This window comes from Monopterus albus, unplaced genomic scaffold (assembly GCF_001952655.1).
Source record: "Monopterus albus unplaced genomic scaffold, M_albus_1.0 scaffold70.1, whole genome shotgun sequence".
Taxonomy (NCBI): Eukaryota; Metazoa; Chordata; class Actinopteri; order Synbranchiformes; family Synbranchidae; genus Monopterus; species Monopterus albus.
The window spans coordinates 460,890-483,237 of NW_018127950.1; the positions used below are offsets into that span (position 1 = coordinate 460,890).

At 41.1% G+C, this 22,348-nt stretch overlaps 1 protein-coding gene across 3 annotated transcripts in view; it reads right to left on the reverse strand.

Annotated features, from left to right (window-relative positions):
• Positions 1–22,179, reverse strand: part of syt3 (synaptotagmin III) — a 29,980-nt gene extending 7,801 nt beyond the window's left edge. The window contains exons 1-8 of one of the 3 annotated variants that reach the window (XM_020605532.1): positions 21,948–22,179; positions 17,124–17,187; positions 15,044–15,322; positions 10,875–11,267; positions 9,216–9,324; positions 8,591–8,767; positions 3,243–3,369; positions 286–504 (exon numbers count right to left, since the gene is read on the reverse strand). In XM_020605532.1, coding sequence (XP_020461188.1) covers positions 286–504; positions 3,243–3,369; positions 8,591–8,767; positions 9,216–9,324; positions 10,875–11,267; positions 15,044–15,194 — 1,176 coding nt within the window. In that variant the 5' untranslated portion in view covers positions 15,195–15,322; positions 17,124–17,187; positions 21,948–22,179. The other 2 variants (XM_020605529.1, XM_020605530.1) reach the window with 2 other exon arrangements.
• Between the last annotated feature and the right edge of the window lie 169 nt (positions 22,180–22,348).

Below are 22,348 nucleotides of genomic sequence, written 5' to 3' on the forward strand. Positions count from 1 at the left end.
TTCAGAAATATTCAGCTGCTTATGTTACATAGATTCAAATTATCATTGTAGCTTTTCTTCATTTCACTTCACATCTGCAAACTGAATAAAACGTATCGTGTTCAATATGCTCCATTCCTCACTCCTGTTATCACAGCTTTGTCCCATAATTTAAAGCTATAGCAGCCCTAATGTATATCACCACAAGGCTGCGTCAAATTTTAGCTAACTGTATCTAAAGTGGGCATCTCTTCCAAATCAGTGTGATTGTTTTGAGTCACTTCCGCAGTAGAGCAGCATCCTTACCGCAGTGCCCTCCACTATGTCCCTCCAGATGGGCGTCTCCCCGCTGCCCTCGCTGAAGTCCAGCAGGTTATCCACCACTACCTGGCCGATCAGGTCGTGTCTGGAGAAGCGGTCAAAGTCGTACACAGAAAAATGCAGCTTCCTGGAATGTAGCTCATTCAGCGGCACGCCGAACTGGAACGTCTCGTTGAACACGGGGTTTAAGGTCTTTCTGTGAACCTGTGAGAAGGACAGACAGAGTTAGAATTTATGATTGCACTTATTCATGTGTGTTTGGCTTTTTAATTATTTCTAATCTGATTTTATGAATAAAATTAGGGTGATTTAGTTTCCTTATATATTGTCCTCATTCTAAATACACATGCACATTTAAAAGCTATAGCTTGGGTTCAGCGTCACGTTTTGGTCCCCAGAACTGTACAATATATTAATAATAATAGCTTCTCAGTGTTTTTCCAATGTAATCTCCAAAAGTGTTTTTTTCAATATGTCATAATGTCTGAATAAACTACACCATAATTAAGTTCACTGTCAGCACGTTTCCCGCCTTGTTAAGCAGTAACAGAGTCACTGTAGTCTGCGACAGCTATGGGCTAACTCAGAAAAACAAAAAAATAAACAAACAAACTAAAAAAAGTTCACAATCTATGTATTTTAGTGTTTATCCCATTATTCTCAAACCTCTCATGTTATTTACCTGTACTTGTATATTTGTCTAAGTGTTTTATTGATATCCTGGATATGTTGAATAATAAGATAAATAGTAAATTATGGGCTGTAATCTAAAGTGTTACCACATTTATTTTAATCCTTGTTTGTGTCATGTTTTTACATTCGAGACTTTTGCACTGATCCACTGACAGATAAATTCAAGATTCAACACTGTTCTGAAGATGCATCCAGAATCCTCAAAGGCTAAACAGACAAGACAGTCTTCACATAACACAGACACAATAAGTGCTGTCATGTGAATACAGCCCTGAGAGGCAACAAACAGAACTATACTTGGTCAAAATACTTTTGTTTCAAAGCAGTAATCTCCACAGTTACACTTTTTTTTAAGTAACTCTCGTTGCTGTTTGTTGTGTCTGAATCTTTATCCTTGTATTTCAGTTTTGGCCTGTTCCTTTTTTGCCTGCTTTTGCTCAGCAAACCACCTGGCCTCTTCTGTTTCATCCAAAGCAAACTGAAAACATAAAAGGCAATCGCTCCCTGTGAACCAAAAAGGGTTTATTTTTTCACCGAAAAGAGCTACCACAGACTTGCTGTGAATATAAAAGCTTTGATTACCTGCCTGTAGGTGTATACAGGTGTATACCCTTTGTGTCGAAAGCAGCAACACTAGCATTATTGCATGAAAATGCCAGGTATCAGTATTTTAAACTAATCTACATTGCTTCGAAAACATGAGATATGAGGACCCAGAATATTCCAGAAGTGGTCTGATTAATAGTGTGGCAACACTCGCCGAAATGGCCGTGGGCAGTGTAATTAACCTCCACCACGCTGGCTGACCTTGTTTCTCAGCCGGAGGGAGAAAAGTGAATTTTACTGTTACTTGTGCAATGAAAGATGAAATCAAACTGGCTGAATGAAATAAAGGCCTACAACAAAATTTAAAACACAATATGTTGCTCCCAAACATGCCTAAGTGTGCCCTCTTTTTTAAATGTTTACTACACAATAATCTGTGCTTATTCCAAATGAGTTCACCTCTAATGCATGTTGTGTTTTCTGCCTTTTCCATTGGTTAACACCATAACAAGTCACATAAAACTGATCATAAAAAAGCAGTCTGGTGGAAAGAGAGCAGCTGTAATTTCCTGCTCATCTTTTTTTTTTTTTTAGCACATTGCAGATGACATTTGTAAATTGTCTTCAGTCTTTTTCAGTCTCCAAGACAAAACTGTACTATTTTAGATTTGCTGGTGGGATTTATTTGTCATTAAAGCATCTGAAATAAATGCTGTCATGCAGTAAGCTGGTGATAATTAAAATCTGAAACACACTCAATTTTGCAAATCCAACTTTTGTCACTGCATGAGTGTGTCTGTCACTCCGGCTTATTAGCGCTTGATGATTACTTATTAGCTTTGGATTAAACACACAGCTGATGGAGACGCCGTGCCCAGTGAAACCAGAAACAGAGCTCTAATGTCTGCTTGTAGGTGATGTCTGTTTTGTTTTTGAAACAAAAGCATGGCACAATTAGCGTGTAGTAAAAATTCCATGCTAATAGGGATGTGATTGAAATTAAACAATCATCTACAGTCCAAACAAAAGAGGAGTCGTATTATGCAAATGACTAAAGCATTCATGCTTTTCAGTAGCTGAGAGGGCTTTTGTGATATGCAGGCGACAGCTACACAAGGGGAGGAAACCAAAAAGAAGACATTTCAAACTTGTACAGCTTCATTGTCACTGAAAGCTTACTTTTCACACTTTCCAGACTCTTTCCAGCTTCACAATTTCTCTCTGTTTTATCCCAACGTTACTGGTGATATTTCTGGATATAAAACTGAACTAAAAGTCACATTTGAGAGAACACTAAGTTCATACAGTAAGTGGCGAGTTTCCCCTCAGAGAATAAATTAGAAGAACCTTTTGAGGGCTAAGGGCACGGTTCCTGGTATAGAACCTCCCAAAATGTACTCAAATATTGACTCAACTGTCACACGTCAGAATAATACACAGGAGTTGAGTAGCGGTGCTGTGTAATAGTCTGCAGCGCATTATCTTGAATAAATTAGATTAGATTACATTACAGAAACTGTAACGATTCCCCAGGAGGAGGCTGGGTCATTACAGCAGCAGGAAACAGGCAGAAAGCAAACAGTAAGTCAGAGCTAATGATGGCTGAAGGGTGTAGTGTTTTTATGTTGTTTTCACAACAAATAAAACTGAAATGTAGTTGTGAGCATACAGGTGAGCACTATGGCTGTGGGAGTGGAAGCTACCTTAGTCTGGAATTTCTTCTTCCTGTCTGGCAGTAGGTAGATCTTCACGTACGGGTCAGAGAAGCCGTTGGCGTCCTTCGCTGGCAGGTCCAAAGCTTTCAGGATCTTCACCACCAGCTGCTCCGTGCTGAAACACACACACACACACACACACACAGATATTTATTATTCATCTTTTAGGCTTTCACATGCTCATAAAAAAAGCCTTAAAAGGCAGGGGTCGCACAAATTTACACAAATACTGTGTGAGACTCAGACAGGAGCAACCCACACACAAAAAGCACCTGTGTGAGGCTTTGTATGCACATAATGGTGTGGGAGGCTCTGCAGCAAGGAACAGCCAGAATAGTATATGTATGTGTGAGTGTGTGTGTGTGTGTGTGTGTTCTTTTTTTTGTTTTGCTTCAGAGTGAGGACATTTTTGGAAAGTAAGGACATTTTGGCCAGTCCTCAGTTTTTGAAGACATTTTTTAGGGTTCCGGTTAGATTTAGGTTTAGTGTTCGGGCTAGAGTTAGGTTTAGGCATTTAGTTCTGATGAGGGTTTTAGTTCTGATGGTTAAGTGTTAGGGTAAGGGGCTAGGGAATGCATTAGGTCAATGAGTGTCTTCACAAAGATAGACATAGACGATGTGTGTGTGTATGTGTGCGTGCCATCCTTGTAGTTGTTTCATGGATACAGTGATTTTAAGTGTAAACACAGATGTACAGCCACTGAGAGACTATCTGGCTAAAGCCAAGGTCATTAATTATTCTTATCACAGACCCTTTAATCTATACTCACTTTGGGCCACGCATACAGAGCTGTTACCCACACAATCTGCAAGCAAAAAATAAATAAATAAATACTGGCACTGTGTTGACATCGATGCTGTTTGAATACATTTGTTTGACTGACTGCATATTTCTAGTAGATTTAAATCAGCATTCATTAGTGTAGAAAATAATACAAGCAAAATACAATTTATGCTTGTTTTTTTTTACTCTTTTTAAAAATATATATAATCAAATTTTTCTAAAATGCAACAAAATCTTACCATTTTAAGTACTCTCAAATGATTCAGCTGAAATAATATGAAACCTGAGAGGTCACAGTATTATAGGGTTAAAAACTGGAAACCGCTGGTCTATTGGAAGTCTGTACACCACAAGCAGCATTTAGATTTAAGTTCACGTAACATACAGAATAAATAAAATGTTGTTCTGTTCTTTAATACTTAAAGGCAAACTCTAGTCCTGATGGAAACAGTGGTGTAGCCCCCAACACCAAAATTTAAAATACAGTTGGATGTTGCTATTGCTTCCAAATTGATTGACAGCATTGCAGAGATAATTATTAAACATCTAAATCTGATTAATTAATACCTTCTGATACAGTTAAAGACTGGTTTAATGAATGAATGAATGAATCAACTAATTGTTTGGTCCTAAAAATGTAAATAAAACGTTTCCTTGTGTGCCCTCTCCAAATGTGTTGCTTTGTGCTGCCACAACCCACAGGTTGTTAGGTCACTTTGATATACTGTAAAACCGAGAACGCAGGCAATATTCAGATGTGACGTGGATTTTTTTGGACTTTTGTTTAATTAACACTCAAACATTTTTCTGCAGTTTGACTACTTGTTTCAGCTCTGCAGTAATGATAAATCAAACTCATCAGTTATGTATGAAAATATGTAATTACATTGGTGGTCAAATCAAAATCGAATCATTGTGCTATTTTACTTTAAAGAATAAAATGCCAAAACGAGAAGAATATACACACTTATACAGTATAGTGTGTATGTGTGTATATATATATATACATTTTTTTTTTTTTTTGCTTTAAATTGTATAACAGACAGTACATGTAATTACAAAAAAAAGGAGGGGGAGTATATCAACAATGTTTCAAATACAGCGTTACTGGCCCTCTTATCAAGAACCCAAGCAGACACCCAGTCACAAATGCACATGTAAGCAAAACTGTATGGCTGTAGGCAGTCTTTATTTGTCACACACACAAAGAAGCGAGCGTGAGCGCACACCTTTACATTCCACTGCTCCATCCACAGTCACGGCTGTGTCTCATGCACCGTTTGTTATGCATTTAATTACCAGATGAAGATGAAGACGGCTTGGAGGTCTTTAATCAGACCTCATTAGGCTGTGTCTCCCTGTGCTAACTAGCACGTTAACACTTCATTAGCTACTTTAAGCAGAGCAGCATGAACTTTGGGGCTGAGGAAGGATCAGAAGGACAAATACCAACAGTGACTCCAGCAGTTATAATGTCTTCTGTCCATGTGTACCAATGACAAATAAGATACGCTTGTTGACAATACAGCTGTGGCCAATCAGGGCATGTGTTTACCTCTGAATCACATCCAATTAAGGCAATCAGATAAACATGTTCACTCTGCAATCATGTCAGATCAGGGACACAAGATACAGGGCATTAATTACATTTCCAGATCAGCCAGACAAACATTTTAACCCTGACCAATTCAAACATACATCTAATGATCATTTAATCCGGTATGATTTTGTGACATAATGGCAGTAGAGACTCCAGAGTCACTGTGATTAACCAGTGTGGTTCACAGCAATGTTCAGATGGACAATAATGGAAAAGGACAGGAAGCCTGTGCCCAAAAAAATTCCAGTGCTCACGTGTCTTATTACAGAACAAAACATGAGGCTGAACCAAAATCAAGGTTTTTACACAGTCCCCTAGGCATGCTGCAGAGAATATACAGTACCGGCTGCTGCTTGAGCACAGAATGAAATTCACGGCCTTTTTCCTGGCAGACAATGCCCGAAAGCTAGCTGTTATTCCCACTGTGGAAATGTGTCAGCTTTTAATGGGATTGTCAATAGAAATACCTTTCCCAGAGGATCTAGAGAAGATTGACATTGTTGTTCTGACTGTTACGCTCCAAACAGCAGGATCTCACACATTAACATACTGATCTGATCCCAGATCCAGCGCTAAAACACCTCTACGTGTGTGCATCTACACACATCACCACTCGTCTTGCAGCTACATCTCTAACCTTTCTTCTTTATTGCTCAGTCGTTCCCTCTCTGCTGCTCCTCTCACTAAAACTACTTCCCTCCAGTGTAATGACAGACAACTACAGTACGACTTATATTATCTTGTGAGTATAAAAATGGGCAAAAGGGACACATGAATAATTTTCATCATTAACCTGCCTCTCCATTCAGTCCCTTGCTAATTTAATTCTCTGTATCAGTAACTCTGGCTATAACACAATCCAGTGTTATTATGTGTTGACAGGGGCTGCTGTTTTAAGTGGTTCACCATATATAATTCAGGACTGAAACAGCCTCTCGCTCCCTTTCTTTCTGACCAGCAGCACTTTCACCCATTGTAATGTTTCTACATGTTGGGGCAGGCCAAGATGGGGCGACTGCCAGCTGAACAGCACACAGTGAGCTGCACACTCCTCCCCACAACCCACAGTCACACACACACATTCATGTATAGCCTACACCCTCACAGCATGGAACCCACCAATTACGTACTTAGAGCTAAATTCTCCAAAATGAAAGTAACTACAGCAAACTAAGCCACATGGTACATTAAAAATGCACACGCTGTGTTGTCACTTATATTTAATGGTACTACTTTCTTATTTCTTATTTAATTAATATTAATATTTCTACAGTTGAGATAATCTCACATTTCATGCTAGAGGCAAAGTGAGGTTTTAGAATAAAGATAAACCCCAGAGTTTGTGACAGTGACCAAACTCAAGTTTTGACTGTGTTGTTGTCTGGTTTTCCTTTTGTGTCTACTTCAGGGGATAAATATGCTGAAAGATATTTTCCCAAGAAGTGCTTTGTCCTGGGTTTGTGCCATGAAGAAATTCAACAACGCAGCGTCATCTTGCAGCCCTCTGAAGTCCCTTTTATGCTGCTCATTCAAATCGAGATTATTGCGCCAATTTCCCACCACTCTATTCTGTATAAAAGCCAGCGTGCGGAGGTCAGTGTTGACCCTCCTTTATTCTGCCATGAGAGGTAGTAAAATTAGTGCAACCATTCCACCTTGGCTTGTGTGTAGAAGGACAGAAGCCGCTTGGTTGGAGGTGAGTGGAAATTTGAATGAAGTGTTGTTTCTGCAACCCATCACTGGAGGATGTCAACTTTGGCATTGCTCACAAGAAACAGAATCTGTGACTATAATCATTACATTTGTGCACTATGCACAACAACTATATAAGTCTGAATCACGTCGTAAATGTGCAGGATGAACAAAAACAACATGTTTGTTATATGCATGGTTATATATATGGTGGATATCTCGTTAAACATCATGTCTCTAATACCGGGATGCCTGTGTAAAAAGAACACTGGTGTGCCATTAGCAACATTCAGACGGACTGTGATAAAACAACACAGGGGGGTGGGGGGGGTTTAGCCATTCTGCTAACGTAGCCTAATCTACCTTAGCACCAGTTCTACCACCAGTGTGTTGGCATTGATAGATTAAAAAGGACAGTTTAACATCCAGTATCCTAACTAATGAGAGCGCATGTGTGTCATTACAATGTGTTAACTGTGGCCCAAATCTGGGAGTAAATAGCAATGAATGCTTATGCTAACAAGGTCAACAAAAGAAACTTCTTCCTCTGGGTGTCCACATTCTGACCGTCCCCCATACGTGATTGGTCAATGCAACACCTTTGCCGGATAATATCAAAAAAGTCTAATGCTGGAGGCCCTTACAGTGCTGGTTCAGGCTGCAGTGGCTGCAGTCCCCCATAGAAATGAACAGGGAGAGCTGCGTTTTTTCACAACTTTGAAATTCATTCTGAACGTGGGCCATTCAGCAACTATAACGCTGTTTTTTTTCTCAAATGTAATTACAAAGCATTTTAATTTCCATAACGCTCTGATTCACTCCTCTGACTGGCCTCTTCATCAGTGGCGGCCGAGGCTCGTGGGTATATTGTAGTATTTAGACCATCTGCTGTGCCAAATTTATGAACAAAATGCTATTTCTCAAAAACAAAGGTAAAGGTCTGTGGTGGCTTGTGGTAACAATTTATAGTTTTGAGACTTAAAGTCTTAAAAATTTGAACGAAGCATTGTTTTTGTGAATTCAGGTCCAGCAGAAAAAAAAGAGGACAACTGCTATAGAAAAGGTTTTTTTGCACTACTTTGATCAAAGCAGAATCAAGTCAATTGCTCCACACAAATGTTGGGGATCATTGTTTAGGGTTAAACTTTATATAGCTTGAAATGATTTCTGGCAGTGATTTATTAAGGCTAAAATTCTACACTTCTTACATAAGAGGACACTGATAGAGTAGGTTGTTTCAGTGTCAACTTGCTGACTTACTTGAAGGCGTAGCGCAGGAGGAAGCTGATCTTGCCACAGGTGTCGCCCTGTTTGCCTTCGCCCTGGTCACCCTTGGGTCTGTAGAGCTCTGGTTTTATCTGCCCAATGCTGGTTACCTGCTCCTTCTCCTCACCATGGAAATCAGGACTGGAGAGCTGGTGAGTCATGGGCTTGGGCCTAAACAGACGCATAAGAATGAATTTCAATGCTTAACAGTATGTATTATTAAGATGATGATGCTTCTTAAGTACAAAAAAAGACTAATTAATATCAGTTCGAAACAGAGAAATGTGCTGTGTGAGTCTTGTGTGTTTATGTAGAATTCTTATCTTTGGAAAAATCTATTAATATCAGTCTCAGTTTAAAAAAATGAAACTATTACCCAGAGGTTCAAAAGAAGTCTAAGTGCTCATTATAGGCAAGATTAAAGCCAACATCTTCTAAACTAATGTGGTTTCTATCAGCATGCTCCAAAAACAACACTTTTCCAGGCGGAGTCAGCCTTTTCCTAATTTCAATCATGTTTTTCAGTCAGTTTTAATGATCACAATGCACAGTGATAAAAAAATACTGATTCATGTAAATGTACACACACGCCCAGTACAGTCATCCATTTGGGACTGACCGTGAGGTGACCTGCTGCTGGGAATGAGCATTGGGAAGGTCTTTATGGGGATGGGCCCCACCCTCTGAGTTAGGGACATCGGGAGATGTTTGACTCAGCTTCAGAGTTCCTATCAGAGTGAGGAAATGGACAGAACAATCCACAATGAATCACGAGCTTTATTGCCCTGTAATGCAAGAGAATCAGTGATCATCAGCACTGATTGCACAGATTGTCTTATGCTGCTTTAACAGCAGAAATGAGCACACATATTTACGGTTGCAGATCATGAGCCAGTGTGAACGGTAAACATCCCAGAGGTGTGAAAGAGGGTGCATTCAGCAGCAGCTGAAAACATTTGACTGTGTATAATGATAGACATTGATGGTGACAGCGTAAATACAACCTGAGCTGTTTTATAAAATCAGGTCTTTAATATCTCACATCTGTTTAAAACTGTTGTTTTGTTGCTGCTTAACAATAAAATGTTTCTGGGATCTTTAAAAGCTACATTAATCAATATCTTTGTGTCTATTTGTGTTAGGGCTAAAGCTATGGCAACAATCAATTCATTTATCTGCTGATTATTTAGTCAATTAAATGTTTGGTCTTTTAAACATCAGAAAAGTACAAAAAAACCAGGTGAATGTGAGAAAAAAAAGCTCAAAGTGATGTTCTCCCATCTCTGGTTTAATTCATGAAACGGTCCATAAAGTCGGTAACATTAATTTCATCTTTATGTAAAAAAAAAAACCCAAAACAAAACAAAGAAAAGCAGCGAGGTCTTCTATTTGAAAAGCAGGAACCATCTAATGTTTGGTGTTTTTGATCATCAAAGTAGATTCACTTTCTGTCAATCACCTAATCAACTAACTGTTGCAGCTCTTATTTGTGTATTTATTTTTTATATTTGAAGATTAAATCAAATGTCTATGTGTAACACGTACTAAGAAACCCATATAGAATTTTGAACGTGCTGCTTTTGCAAATTTCTGAGCTTATTTTTATGGTGCATTTACCATTCACTTTCAGTTTCACTGCTTGCATCAACCTTGTCTCCAGCAGCAGCATAAGCTGCTGTTACTGCTGCTGTCTGTAATGCTCTGATGAAACTAACTGATGAAGAAAGCTGAACACTTAGCAGCTGAAGAACTACATTTTCTCAGGATTTAACAGAGAACAAAACAAGGCAAAAAGAAAACTGTGTTCCTCATGTTGTCATAAACAAACTCCAGTGGTCTTTTGGTTGCAGTAAAAACCTTATTATATGTCATTCTGTGTGTCTCTTAACTCTTCCCTCTGCACCATGTTGCCAAAATCTTATTAATGCAACAAATTAATAATTTTTAATTAATTGCAAGTGATATTTGTTGTAATTAAAAATTCAGATCAAAGACAGTTGTAGCCATTTTCCTTGTCTCCTACTGTATAACTAAGTACCTGTAATAAGAGACTAGGCCAGCAAGATGAAAAGTAATATTCCTTAAATGCAGCTCTATTGAAAGAAAACCCATTTATATGAACAATAACAGTCAGCATTTATCACACAGGTGCAGCACAGATAAATTACTTTTACTGTATGCAGGTAAATGTATTGAATTCAATACTGTGAGTATATTAAAATAGGGCATTACATTACTTCTACAGACTGGGGTTAAGAGTGTCTAATGTTTCTCTCACCAGCATTGTTGGGATAGGAGTCCATGTCCAGGTATGAGTGCTCCTGGGTCTCATGTGGCCCGCCAACCACACCTCCCATCTCCCCTCTCTCCAGTCCCACCAGCTCAGAGAAGTGGGGGTGGTGCTGGCCCTGCTGGCCCAGGGAGGGGTAAAGTGAGGATGAAGAATGGCCCTCCTTCCTCTGAAGCAACGGGGGTATTAGAGATCCCCCAGCGCCTGCAAGGCTTCCGATGCCAGCGCTTCCGGGTAGCAATCCCGATGTCAGGCTCAGGCCTCCGCCTTCTTTGTCCCGCCATGGGAGCCAGCATAGTTTCCAAGAGACGAAGAGGGAGACGGAGAGGAGGACGATACCGCAGAACGTCACAATGACTGACAGCAGACTGACAGAGATCTCTTCAGTGGAAAGAGAAGCAGGTAGAGAGAGGGAAAAAACAAAAGATTCAACAAACAGAAAGGAGACAAACAAAACTCATTCAAGGAAAACTATAAAGAATATAGTTTTAAGGAGACTGCAGCCGCACTAGCAATTCTGTGAGGATACTTACACAATGATGTGCATTGAGCTCAATGCTAACCGCACTGCAATGCTAATATGATGTTTATCAGGTATAAAGCTCACTGTGTTTACCAGTTTGGCATTGTAGCATGCTAATGTTTGTTAATTAGCCATAAACACAAAGTGCAGCTGATCTTAACGGGTGTTTTACACATGTCATGGCATTCCACTCAATAAGAGTTCATAGGTTACTAACACAGTGGTCAATGACGAAAAGGTCAGTAGTGTACTGCTAGCAAGGCTCATAAACAACACACTGATACATTTTACACCTATTAAATCAACAGTAAGTCACTGTATCATTCTCTACATGTCCTTCACACACACCATTACCAGCATCATTACATGTACAAATCAGTCATCATGGAGCAAGAGAGGGAACCCGCCACAGGTGTAAATTGATATGCAACATCCCCTGAAGCTTGTATCCCACATTTGAATCCTGAGCTTAAAATGGGGGAAAATGTTGGCAGAGAGGATATTCTTAGGGGAGAAGAGGAGGCGATGCAGAGTGGAGGGTTGGCAAACAATAAAAAAAACCCATCAACACCCACAGTGATGTCTCTATGCTGTGGCATCCTGCATTTTCTCATGGTTATGAGCTGTTTAATCTGTGACGGCTCAAGGATTTTGTATGAGGGGCGGGGTGGGGGTGGGGGAAGGCTATGCGGGTATGTGGGGGTGAGGCTGTGGGGACCTCTATGCTGTGGCATCCTGCATTTTCTCATGGTTATGAGCTGTTTAATCTGTGACGGCTCAAGGATTTTGTATGAGGGGTGGGGTGGGGGTGGGGGAAGGCTATGTGGATATGTGGGGGTGAGGATGTGGGTACTCGAGAGAGTATGACTCATCCTAATGAAAAAGCGTACAGAATTATTTTTTATAAAAGCGCCCCTTCAGCGCCAGACTGCTGGGCAGTTTCAGCAACAGTCTCAGTCAAAGAGAGCAGAAATGGAAGAAAGTTGACATCAGCTCCACAGCTCCAGAACTTTTGTGGTTCTTTATATGGTTCACAGAATATACAGGATTGTATATAGAATATGCAATGAATATTAAAATGATCTTAATCCATTTAAAGTTTTTTGTTTGAAACAACAGCCAGCCCTTAAGCCCTGGGGTTTTTCCTCTGGAACTCACTTCACCCTCTGTCTCCACCTGCCCTCCTTGTCTTCCTCTTTCATTTGCTCTGCCATATAATCCCCTCAAACACCCCCCCATTCCTTGCTGTCATTTCTTATTTCTGACTTTGTACCTCTCCTCAGCAACTGTCTCTTTGTTCATCACCCCTACCTTCTCTCCGTCTCCCACCTTCTCCTTCCTCGCTCTCTCTGGTGAACTATTCATCAGTCTGTGTATGTCATTAATCAGCACTTGTTCAAAAGATATGATGGGGGGATTTGACGGTGGGGGATGGGTAAGAGACCATTGATCTGTCGCAGTGGGGAACAAGATGGGGAGGATGAAAAAAGGAAGAGACAGCAAGGCAAGAAGGCACATGATGACAGAGATTAGGAGACATGTGGAGGGTAAAGTGATGGAGCGAGAGGAGTGGTAAAGTGGGCGCAGGAGGTAGGACAAGGTATAAAACATCAGGAGGAAAAAAGGCACAGTAGTGATTAAGGGGAATAGAGAGAAAGAAGAAATGATCCAAGCCAAAGAATGCCTGAAGAGGGTTGAAAACAGATCAGCGCCCATGCTGAAAAAAACATATAAGCTGACGGGGTTTATTCACCCTTTTCATTTCCACAGAGGAGGAGGAGTAGAGAGATTAAAGGAGACTTGGTGAAGTCGATGCAACTACCACACCGTGTGTGAAAGAGTAGAAACCAAGGAGGCAACGACAGAGAGAGAAAGAGCCAGGGAAACAGAGAGATTGTGGAGAACCAGCTGACAATGATTTAAAGTGAAACCTAAAGAGGGGAGGGGTTTAAGGATGAAAAAGGTTAATGTATTGATCAGGAGGGAAAAACACAAAGCAAGGAGGCAGAAGTTGAGTGTGGTTGGCAGATCAGGGTGCGCTGATAACACACGGCTGTGATCAAACGTGCACGGAGACTGTCGGAGGCCAAACCACTAGCCTCCGTTTGTCTCTCTTTAGGGCAGCCGCTGTACCTTACCAAACACTGATCCTGCCAAAGATCCATCACTAATCCACAAAGCATAAAAAGCAAGTCAGCGGGCAGGTCGATGGGTGGGTAGGAGGCTTCTGAAGTGCACCGTAAAGAGGGACTGAGACTCCTTGTCAGTCAGCGACTGATGCAAGCTCACCAGGACCTGTACATCGCTCCACATCAAACAAATCTCCACTGCTTACACAAGCCATACACTGATGGTGTTCGGCTGTCGTGGTCCTCTGAGGGATCGTAGACTTCCGTCAGCAAACACCGAATAAAACACAGCTGGTAAGCAAAGGGGCTGACGCCTAAAACCTTGGCATGACATTTCTTCACAGAGCCATCCAAATGTCTAGAGGCAGCACACAGCCAATTCAGGTTAATCTACACTGAGCCACAGATATTCAATCTAATCTGCATAACAGTGCATTGCACTTCCAAATGCTTCACTGAGAAGCCACACACAATCTTCTGCACACAATAAACGCCACAGTGCATCACGATGCACCTACTCAGTTTGGTTAGAAAAACAGCTCTGAGATAACAATTGCAGAATTCTACTGAGGCTCTTCGGGGTCTCGTAAAAGAAACGAGATGGACTTGTACTGTAGTCATTTCAAACTAGCAGATGAATATTTCATGGTTTGTTGCTTTGAGTGCACAGTACCTCTAACCATCTTTAAACATGAGCACTCCACTTAACATGTCTACTCAAACCTTAAAATCGAACATAAACTATGTCATGTTGCTGTACGTGTCTACAACTACTGACATTTTTCTATTATACAAAGCATCCAAAACATTTTAGATGTAAAGCCCTATTCAAACGGTAATGGGATGATAAAACTCTTCAGTGAATGTATTAACAGAATGCTTTTTGAGTTGGTGATCATCTGCTTACAGCAATTACCCAGAATCTTTTTAGTGCCAAAGACTTCGCCTCTGTAGGTTTGAAAGGTGTCTGTAAAGTTCGTGGTTTCCTCCCTCACAGAGTACAGCAGCTGTGGTCTACTTGGCAACATTTGATTGAAAATCAAAGCTAACTTAAGGTGTTTTCATATTGGGAAGAAAGTATTTAAAAAAAAAAGTAGCACTCAGTGTATTTAGTAATGTTGTGTGAAAGTCTTAAGTGTCTAGACCATGTTACAAAGCAGAGGAGAGGTTTATTCTGCAGGACTGTCTGTGGACATTTTTGATGCATCCTCTATTGTGAAAGCGTGCTATTATTGGAGTACTGTACATTTAGACTGACATAAATGAAGGTGTGTGGAGGAGGAAACTACTAAGTACTAAACTACCTTTCAAGTCTACAGGGGGTTAGCCTTTGAAACTACAAGGGTGGCTGTTTGAAGGCTCGGAAAGACAGGTTCCACTGAGGGATTTTACAAACTGTTCAAACCTCTGAGAACACACTCTTCTTTTATACAAAAGGTTTGCTGAAGGAGTCACTCTTGACATTGTCAAAATGATTTATGAAGAGCTGCCGGTGCATCAGTTACCTGTGTCCAGCTGTCTGTTGCGGCCTCTCAGCAGATAGCTGAACTCCTGGCAGCGTTCACTCTGGCTGTAACCTCTCGGGGAGTTGAAGCACAGCTCCTCCACCAACACCAACGCCTTCTTACACAGGTCTTCATCCCAGTCCCCCGACATCCTCCAATCCGCATCGCACTCTCACCTGCAGTCAGCCAATGACAGCGCAGTCCTCACCGCCCTTACTTATTGGACGGCGCTCGGGGAAGTAGAGTTTTGACCCGTCCACCTTTTACAAGGTATGAACTCTGAAAGGCAGGGGCAGAGGAAGAGGCAGAGCCTGGATGGCAGAGATCAGACTGATGTGCCCATGTATGACCAATCAACACCCGCCCCTCTCACTTATACCTGAAAGAGATAAAGGAAGAGAAACTGGCAGCATGAGTGTAAGGACACAAGGGAGTAGAAATCAAGTTTCTGGGAGACTGTTCACTTTACCCATGAAGTGAAAACACTAATGCCAAAACCATCACTGTGTTCTTGATAGATCATTAATTCCGGTGCTACATATTACAGTTTTAGCATACACTGTGAAGACTGGTATTAGGTAAATGGCATCATCTAAAATGTGAAAAATATATTTTCTCACTACAAACATATCTAGCAGTACTACATTGTTACTTTTGGTACAAAATATTTCCTTATAAAAACTGTTGATAGCAAGATCTGTGGATTTCCTTGATTAAGGGGACGATGTTTCAGGCAGGGTACATCACAACTGTAGTTCTCATTGCATACAGCAGGGGCAGCAGCAGAAAGTTCTTGCACAAATAAAAGCACCATACAGTCTATACTGTATATGACCAGAAGAAACAACGCAGTGAGCTAATGAGCCTTAAATTGCCATTTGAGGTACAACAAATTTATTTTGAATCTAACTGAATTAAAAAGAAGCTAAAAGCTATGTAGAGCTTCAGAGCTGTGAGAATTAGGTGTTGATTCTTAGTGGGTTTGGCAGCACGAGCAACCCTCAGAATACGGAGATGTCATTTCATTGAATTATCACTTAATGCAAGTTTAAATAAAATATTCCTAATAATTACTTAATTAAATTAGATTTGAATTACAAGTGAGTATATTGTACATTAACCTGCTACTTTGAGAAGTTGCAGGTAAGAATAATGATGAAGAAGAGGGAAGAAGGTGGGTCACTGTACAGATCGAGTTCCCTCAGCAGTCATAATAACATACTATTTTGGTCACTTACATAGTAAAGCTTATTTTGCTTAATTCTTTTTGAATAATGCTAGTTGCTTCAGTGCTCACTAAACATGGTGTCACTTAATTGTATGAAGACCTACTGTCGACAATCTCCTGGTGATACAGTGATCGTTTGACCAGTGGGTCAATTACTTCGAAACTTCATGTAATATTTCAAAGCAAAACACTCTTTACTGTAATTATAGAGTAATTTAAATAATTACAGTCTCTTTTCTGTGTTCGTGTGAGTCTCCAAAACACAAATACTGCATACTGAAGTAACCGTTGTGAGAGTGAGGGTGACTGGCCTCGTTTGTCTTTACAATGGTTGATTTTTTGTTTGTTTGTTTTTTTTTCTTTCAAATTGAATTGAAAGATCCAAATAATCCACAAGTCCCTTGGCTGGAAGAACCACCAAGTATCTCAAATTTAGCTTCATATTTTGCTATATAGATTCATTGTACTGAAAGAATGAATCCAAATTTAAGCTGTTCATTAGCTTTAATGTCATTAAGCTATGGTTTGTGTGTTTTACCTTTATTGAACTTGATTCACGAGGTTCTGGGCCATGTTGAATTTGCAAGCCAGAGCAGAGACACTCTACATGTAAATGTCTTTTTTGTTTTTGCAGATAGTTTGGCTGAGGAATATGGAGTTATGCCTGCAGTGCATGCATAACCTTTAACTTGTTATGTTCCTAATGTTTCCTAGACTAGAGACAGGAGCCTGCAGACAAGCAGATTCTCTTTTTTCCTTCTCTGCATTTTGTGAAATGTGTTGAGCTCTTAGTCATCTCGCTCCAACAGGAATTAGTGGAACACATTGATTTCTGTGGTCTCTCCAACACACCAGCATGGATTGGAAGTCACTGTCAGATTGGTGCAGACTCCTTCTTGAAGTTCTCCAACATCACCTGAAAAATATTAAGAATCAATCAATCAGTCTGGTGCATATAGACAAGTGCAGCACAGACAGCAAGGACACCAATAAAGATGAACGTTTTGAAGGTTAAAGAAATCTTATAAAACATCAGATGGAGGTATAAAGTCTGACTGCTTTGTGTGTGCTCCTTGTCCTTCCAACCAAGAGAAACTAGACTTCTTTATTATACTGTCTTTATTTTTGAACTCATTCTGTCTAAATAAAAACAGGTCAATGCTTGAATCTCAGTTTCTCTTGGTCTGTGAGTCTCAAGGGACTTAAACTGAGGAGAACATGCAAAAATCCATCTAATAATACTGATTTGTTGCAAAAGCACTGGCATTGAAAATGTCTTGCTGAAGAATCTTGAACAAAACGGTGGCCTGGTTGGAAAATAAATCACTGGCAAAACAACATTCGTGGCGAGAGGTCGGCTCACTCCTGCGCAGAGACGCCTTGTCCTTGTGAAGAAGCAGTCCTATTTCCCAAGCAAGGTGCCTCGTCAGACAGAGGAAGGACTATTGATCATCTGATGTGCATTGTCCTGTGAAATGTCAGTGTCAGTCTCTGTGCACTGAGTGGCACCTCCCTAGCAAAGTGGTTCCTATGTGTCCATCTCTCTACCAGCCATCAATCAGTCACCGCATTAAGAAAAGACATATTTCACTCCAAACAAGATCTGAAACAAGAAAAGCATCCACTCCCTTTTTAGTTTTCTGTCTCTCCTCTTGAAGACAGAACACACTCCCCTGACTGGTTTGTCCTCTGTCTCTGTCTCTTTTGAGTAGCTGATTGTCACATTAGGATAGTCTGTCAGTCTGAAGGAAAGTCAGATAATACAGTCTATTTATCTGTCCATCTCAGCACAGCCGATGTCAGAAAGAGATCCAGAATTAGAGAATCAGAATTCCATCCAAACCAACATCCTACAACGGCCTCCTTTTAGGACACCCCCACCCCCCTCCCATTCTATGCCATTAAGATAGTAAATCTGTCTGAGTGACTTTAAAACCAGGATATCTCAATCTAAGAAATGGCTGTCTGGCACAAAACCGGCCGCGTCAAATGCCAGTGAGAGCATAAGGAGGAAAGGAGAGGTGCAAAAGAAATGGAGGAGACAGAAGGAATGAGTGTGTAGCAAGAGATGGAGAAAGAAGGAGACGGAGAAGAGGAGCAGAAAAGAGATGCTCACATTGAAGTTGAGGCGAGACAGATAAAGAAGGAGGGAAAAATGGAGCAGAGAAGGCCAGAAAAGAAGCAGAGGAAGCTAGCAGCAACAGTGACACAGCAACAATGGTAATCAAAGGATTTAGGATGCTATTTTAATTTCAAGCCAAATGTTTGCAGAGGCTGATTTTTCACAAATAAATGTGCAGTCAGAAACAAGTTGACGAGTCAGTCCGCTTAGACTGCATCATGCCCTGAAATGTACATTCTTACTGTAGCGTACAGAGCAACACTAAACCTCCCACAGACGCTCCATTGACTGCTGTTGTGCCTGGGATCAATACTCTCAGAGAAGCCATTTGGCTCAGTATAAACCAGCCGACCAGTTAGGTCACTGCCCGATTCGGCAGAGGAGACAGGACGGCACGCAAGGTCCTAGGCTAATCACACTACGAGGAATGGAGTCTAGGCAGGTCCTGTCTAATCACATGATGGAAAGAAGAGGAAAAGGGAAGAAGTCAGTGCCCGGTAATGAAAGAAGCTAGCCAGTCTGATCATAAGCTAAATCTGGAGAAAAAAATAATGCCTCTTGCACCAGTCACCTAAAATATCAGGTTCAACCCTGTACTTGTGTCCTTGTGCAAGAAACTGAGCCCCTGGCTGGCCCCTCCTGTTAATCAGGATAAGTGCATCACTTAAATATCTCATTTTTCATGGCTCATTTGAGCTGTTCCATCCTCATTCTAGCTTAAAGGCAATGAAGCAGGTGAGGCATTTATGTTTGTATCCCCTTATAATGAAGGGATCGCTTTTGTATTTGTATAGGAAGGACAGATTTGGAGTCACCCTCAGGTGCAGACAAGCTAAAAATAGAAAATCCAATACAAATTAGAGGGAGAAAATGCATCCAGAATGTGCAGAAAAAAGAAAAAACAGTAGTCCTGTTTCTTATTGCTGGGGCTTACACCAATAAATATTTATCCAATATCAAATATTGTGTTAACTATTTTTAAGTAGCTGTATTGGATCTCTCTCTCTTTCTCTCTCTCTCTTGTCTCTGCACTCCTCACACAAGAATTCCAGTGGTGTTCTCCCTTGATTCAAAATTCCACCGAAAACAGGCACGAACAACACAAATCACTGAGTAGGGGCAAATGTGAATCTGATAAAACCCAGCGGGTGGGTTTTTCAGCAGCAAGGATCATGTTCGACAGCGCACCTGAAATCTGAAATCTGTATGTGGAATCTGTCTCTGAGGGATGAATCACACACCTCAGCTGGGTTTGGGAATTACAGTGATAAGGTATTTGAAAACGCTGCTGCCTGCTGAATGAGAAGTAGAAGATGCTTACCACGAATCTGTGATCTATTGCAACCTCGTATCGTCATTTGGCATTTCATTTTCTAGACAAATTATAGCTTTGTCTTTATATTGAATAAAATACATCACATCTGAGTTCGTTACAGTTTTAGTTTTTCTGGCTCAGAGGATCAGTATTATGAGCTGTAGCAATGGAAACAGTACTAGCAATGTTACTTGGAGGTTTTCCTGATTTTAATTTTACAGTTCATCAGACAATATAGTACATGAGGTTTATTCAATTTTTGGGATATCTTTCAGGGGCCATGGACTAATAGGAACACTGTTGATTGCTAACAGGTCTGACTATTTTGATAGGGAGAAAGTGAAACCCTTCATAATTGTGAAATTGAACTTACTGCGTTAGAACATAATGCTTCTGTGGGCAAAAAAGACTAATCCATTGGATATACCTAATAGGATGTTTCAGGCAGATCTCACTGAACCTGCTTTCTAACTCTGTCTTTTGTTTTCATCTGTACCTGGAAGTCTTCTTTAATTGAACCTCTAATTCTTGCTCTGAATGCTTTTGTTGTTGTTCTTTCTTTTAAAGTCATTACATTTTCTTAACGTTTTCTTAAATGTTTAAGCAAATCTAACACTTCCCATGTCTGTGCCTTTATAGCTGTGTTCCCATCAACTGTGTTCCCCTCGAAAACATATAACTTCCAGCCTGCTGTACTCCACAGACTGGCAACTTGGCCCTGTGACCCATTCAGCTCTGATGCTATCTGCCCCTGCTGTACCCTGCTGGGCCATATCAGTTTGTGTACCATCTCAAATCGATGTAATCTCAGAGCCATTCATCAGGACTCTCCTTGAAACATAGAGGTCATGACCTCTCTCCACTGGTGCCGGCATATTCTCCTTTTTTGTTTTGCATCACTTCCTTTTGAGGCCCCAGCTACGTCTGCCTGTGACGATGCTATCGTTGCAACTTTCTGCTCATTCAACTATGGCAGACTGAAGTATGGCCTAAATAGATAGGGGGACTACAATACATCTTTTTGGTTACTCCAGTGGAGCAGTGCTGTGTTTCGCCAAGACGGAGACGGCGCCGTTTGAGGCCAAGATTGAGCGTGGGGATATTAATGTCTATTGACTAGAGGTAATAGCTTTGCTGAGCCTCAGCCTCGAGGTTGTTCCAATTTAGCCTCTCCTATAAAAGCTCCTGGACACCCTTTCAACGAATAAATAACATGAGGTGGAAGAGAGTGAACCTTAATATCTGTTTAAGGCCATATATTTCTATAAACATGCAATCAAACACCCGCTCACATTCATGCTGACACTCTCTCCTTTTATCGCCACCTATTTCTATCTCACATTCACACATAACAAAGGTTGCTGTTCAGGCTTTCACACCTTTCCACCACTCTGGGCCTGTTGGAGTTGCAAGAGTCTAAATTATCTATAACATGGGACAGGAAATAGAGAGCAAGTGGCCAGCCAGAAATCCTGGGATATCAGTGCTGCTGTTTCTGCCTCTTGCACAGCCAGTGGAGCTGCAGAGTGGGGACCTATTTACAGACAGGGAGTGTAATCACACACACACACACGGGCAGTCCCCACTTCATTTTTCACCTAGCACTATGTCACAGTGGTGAGTCAGTGTGTCTCAGTAGGTTTTTTTGTTTTGCTTTGTTTTGTTTACCATTTGCATGAATATGTTCTTTGTAGTGGGAAGCCAGAGCAACTGTGCCTTTGATGGTACTGGGGAGTCGGGTGGGGTGGAGGGGGAATTACGCACGTCTTACGCACCTCAACCTGTCTTCTGTGTTTTCTGTGTGCTCGTGCGCGCACTCCGCTGTCTGTTCGTCTTATATTTCGTAGCGTTTGCGTGGGAAAAAAGTTAAATCGTCATCATCAGCGAGGATCGCCGCCAATGATACACTTGTAATGAGGAGACGAGCCGGTTATCTGCTTTCCAAACCTATTATAGCCTTCTAGACTGCGTCCACAAAACATGCATACCATTATATGCTCGAAACATACACGTACCATCGGGAGAATGCAATATATAAGAGCCAGGGTGATGCACAAATTATATACATTAAATATTTATGGAAAACAGACACATGCTGCTGGATTTAGTGCATATTCAGCAGAGCACAGTGTGGGATGCAGGATTAGAGAAGATATGATACAAATAACGCACACATCGCGGGTATCACAGACCCGAGTGCACGTTGGCTAGAGGAGTAACAAAGGGAATAGCTTCCTACCTTGGCGTTGCAAGAACCACTGTCTTCCTCTCTGTCCAATTTCCGATTTACGAGCTTCTCTGCTATTTTAGTCAGATGCAACGTTTGTAAAGGGGCATTCCGCCCTCTTTCGCCTTTTCCGCCGCCCCCTCTCTTTCTCTTCTCTCCGAGCAGTAAACCCCGTAACACGGATGGCAGACTGTGAGGGAGAAAAGAACAATATGATATCTCTCCCCTCCCCTCTTTTCCCTGCCGTCCCCCCTGTTCTTCTCTTATATTTCCCCCTCCCCTTGTGTTTTCTCCTCTTCTCTATTTCACTATCCCCTCCCTTTCACTCTCTCTCTTCCTCTCTCAGTAGCTCGCTCGCTTCTTCTCCTGTCCCCCCCCCCCCCCCGGGCCTCAATGCTAATACACTTCTCTCC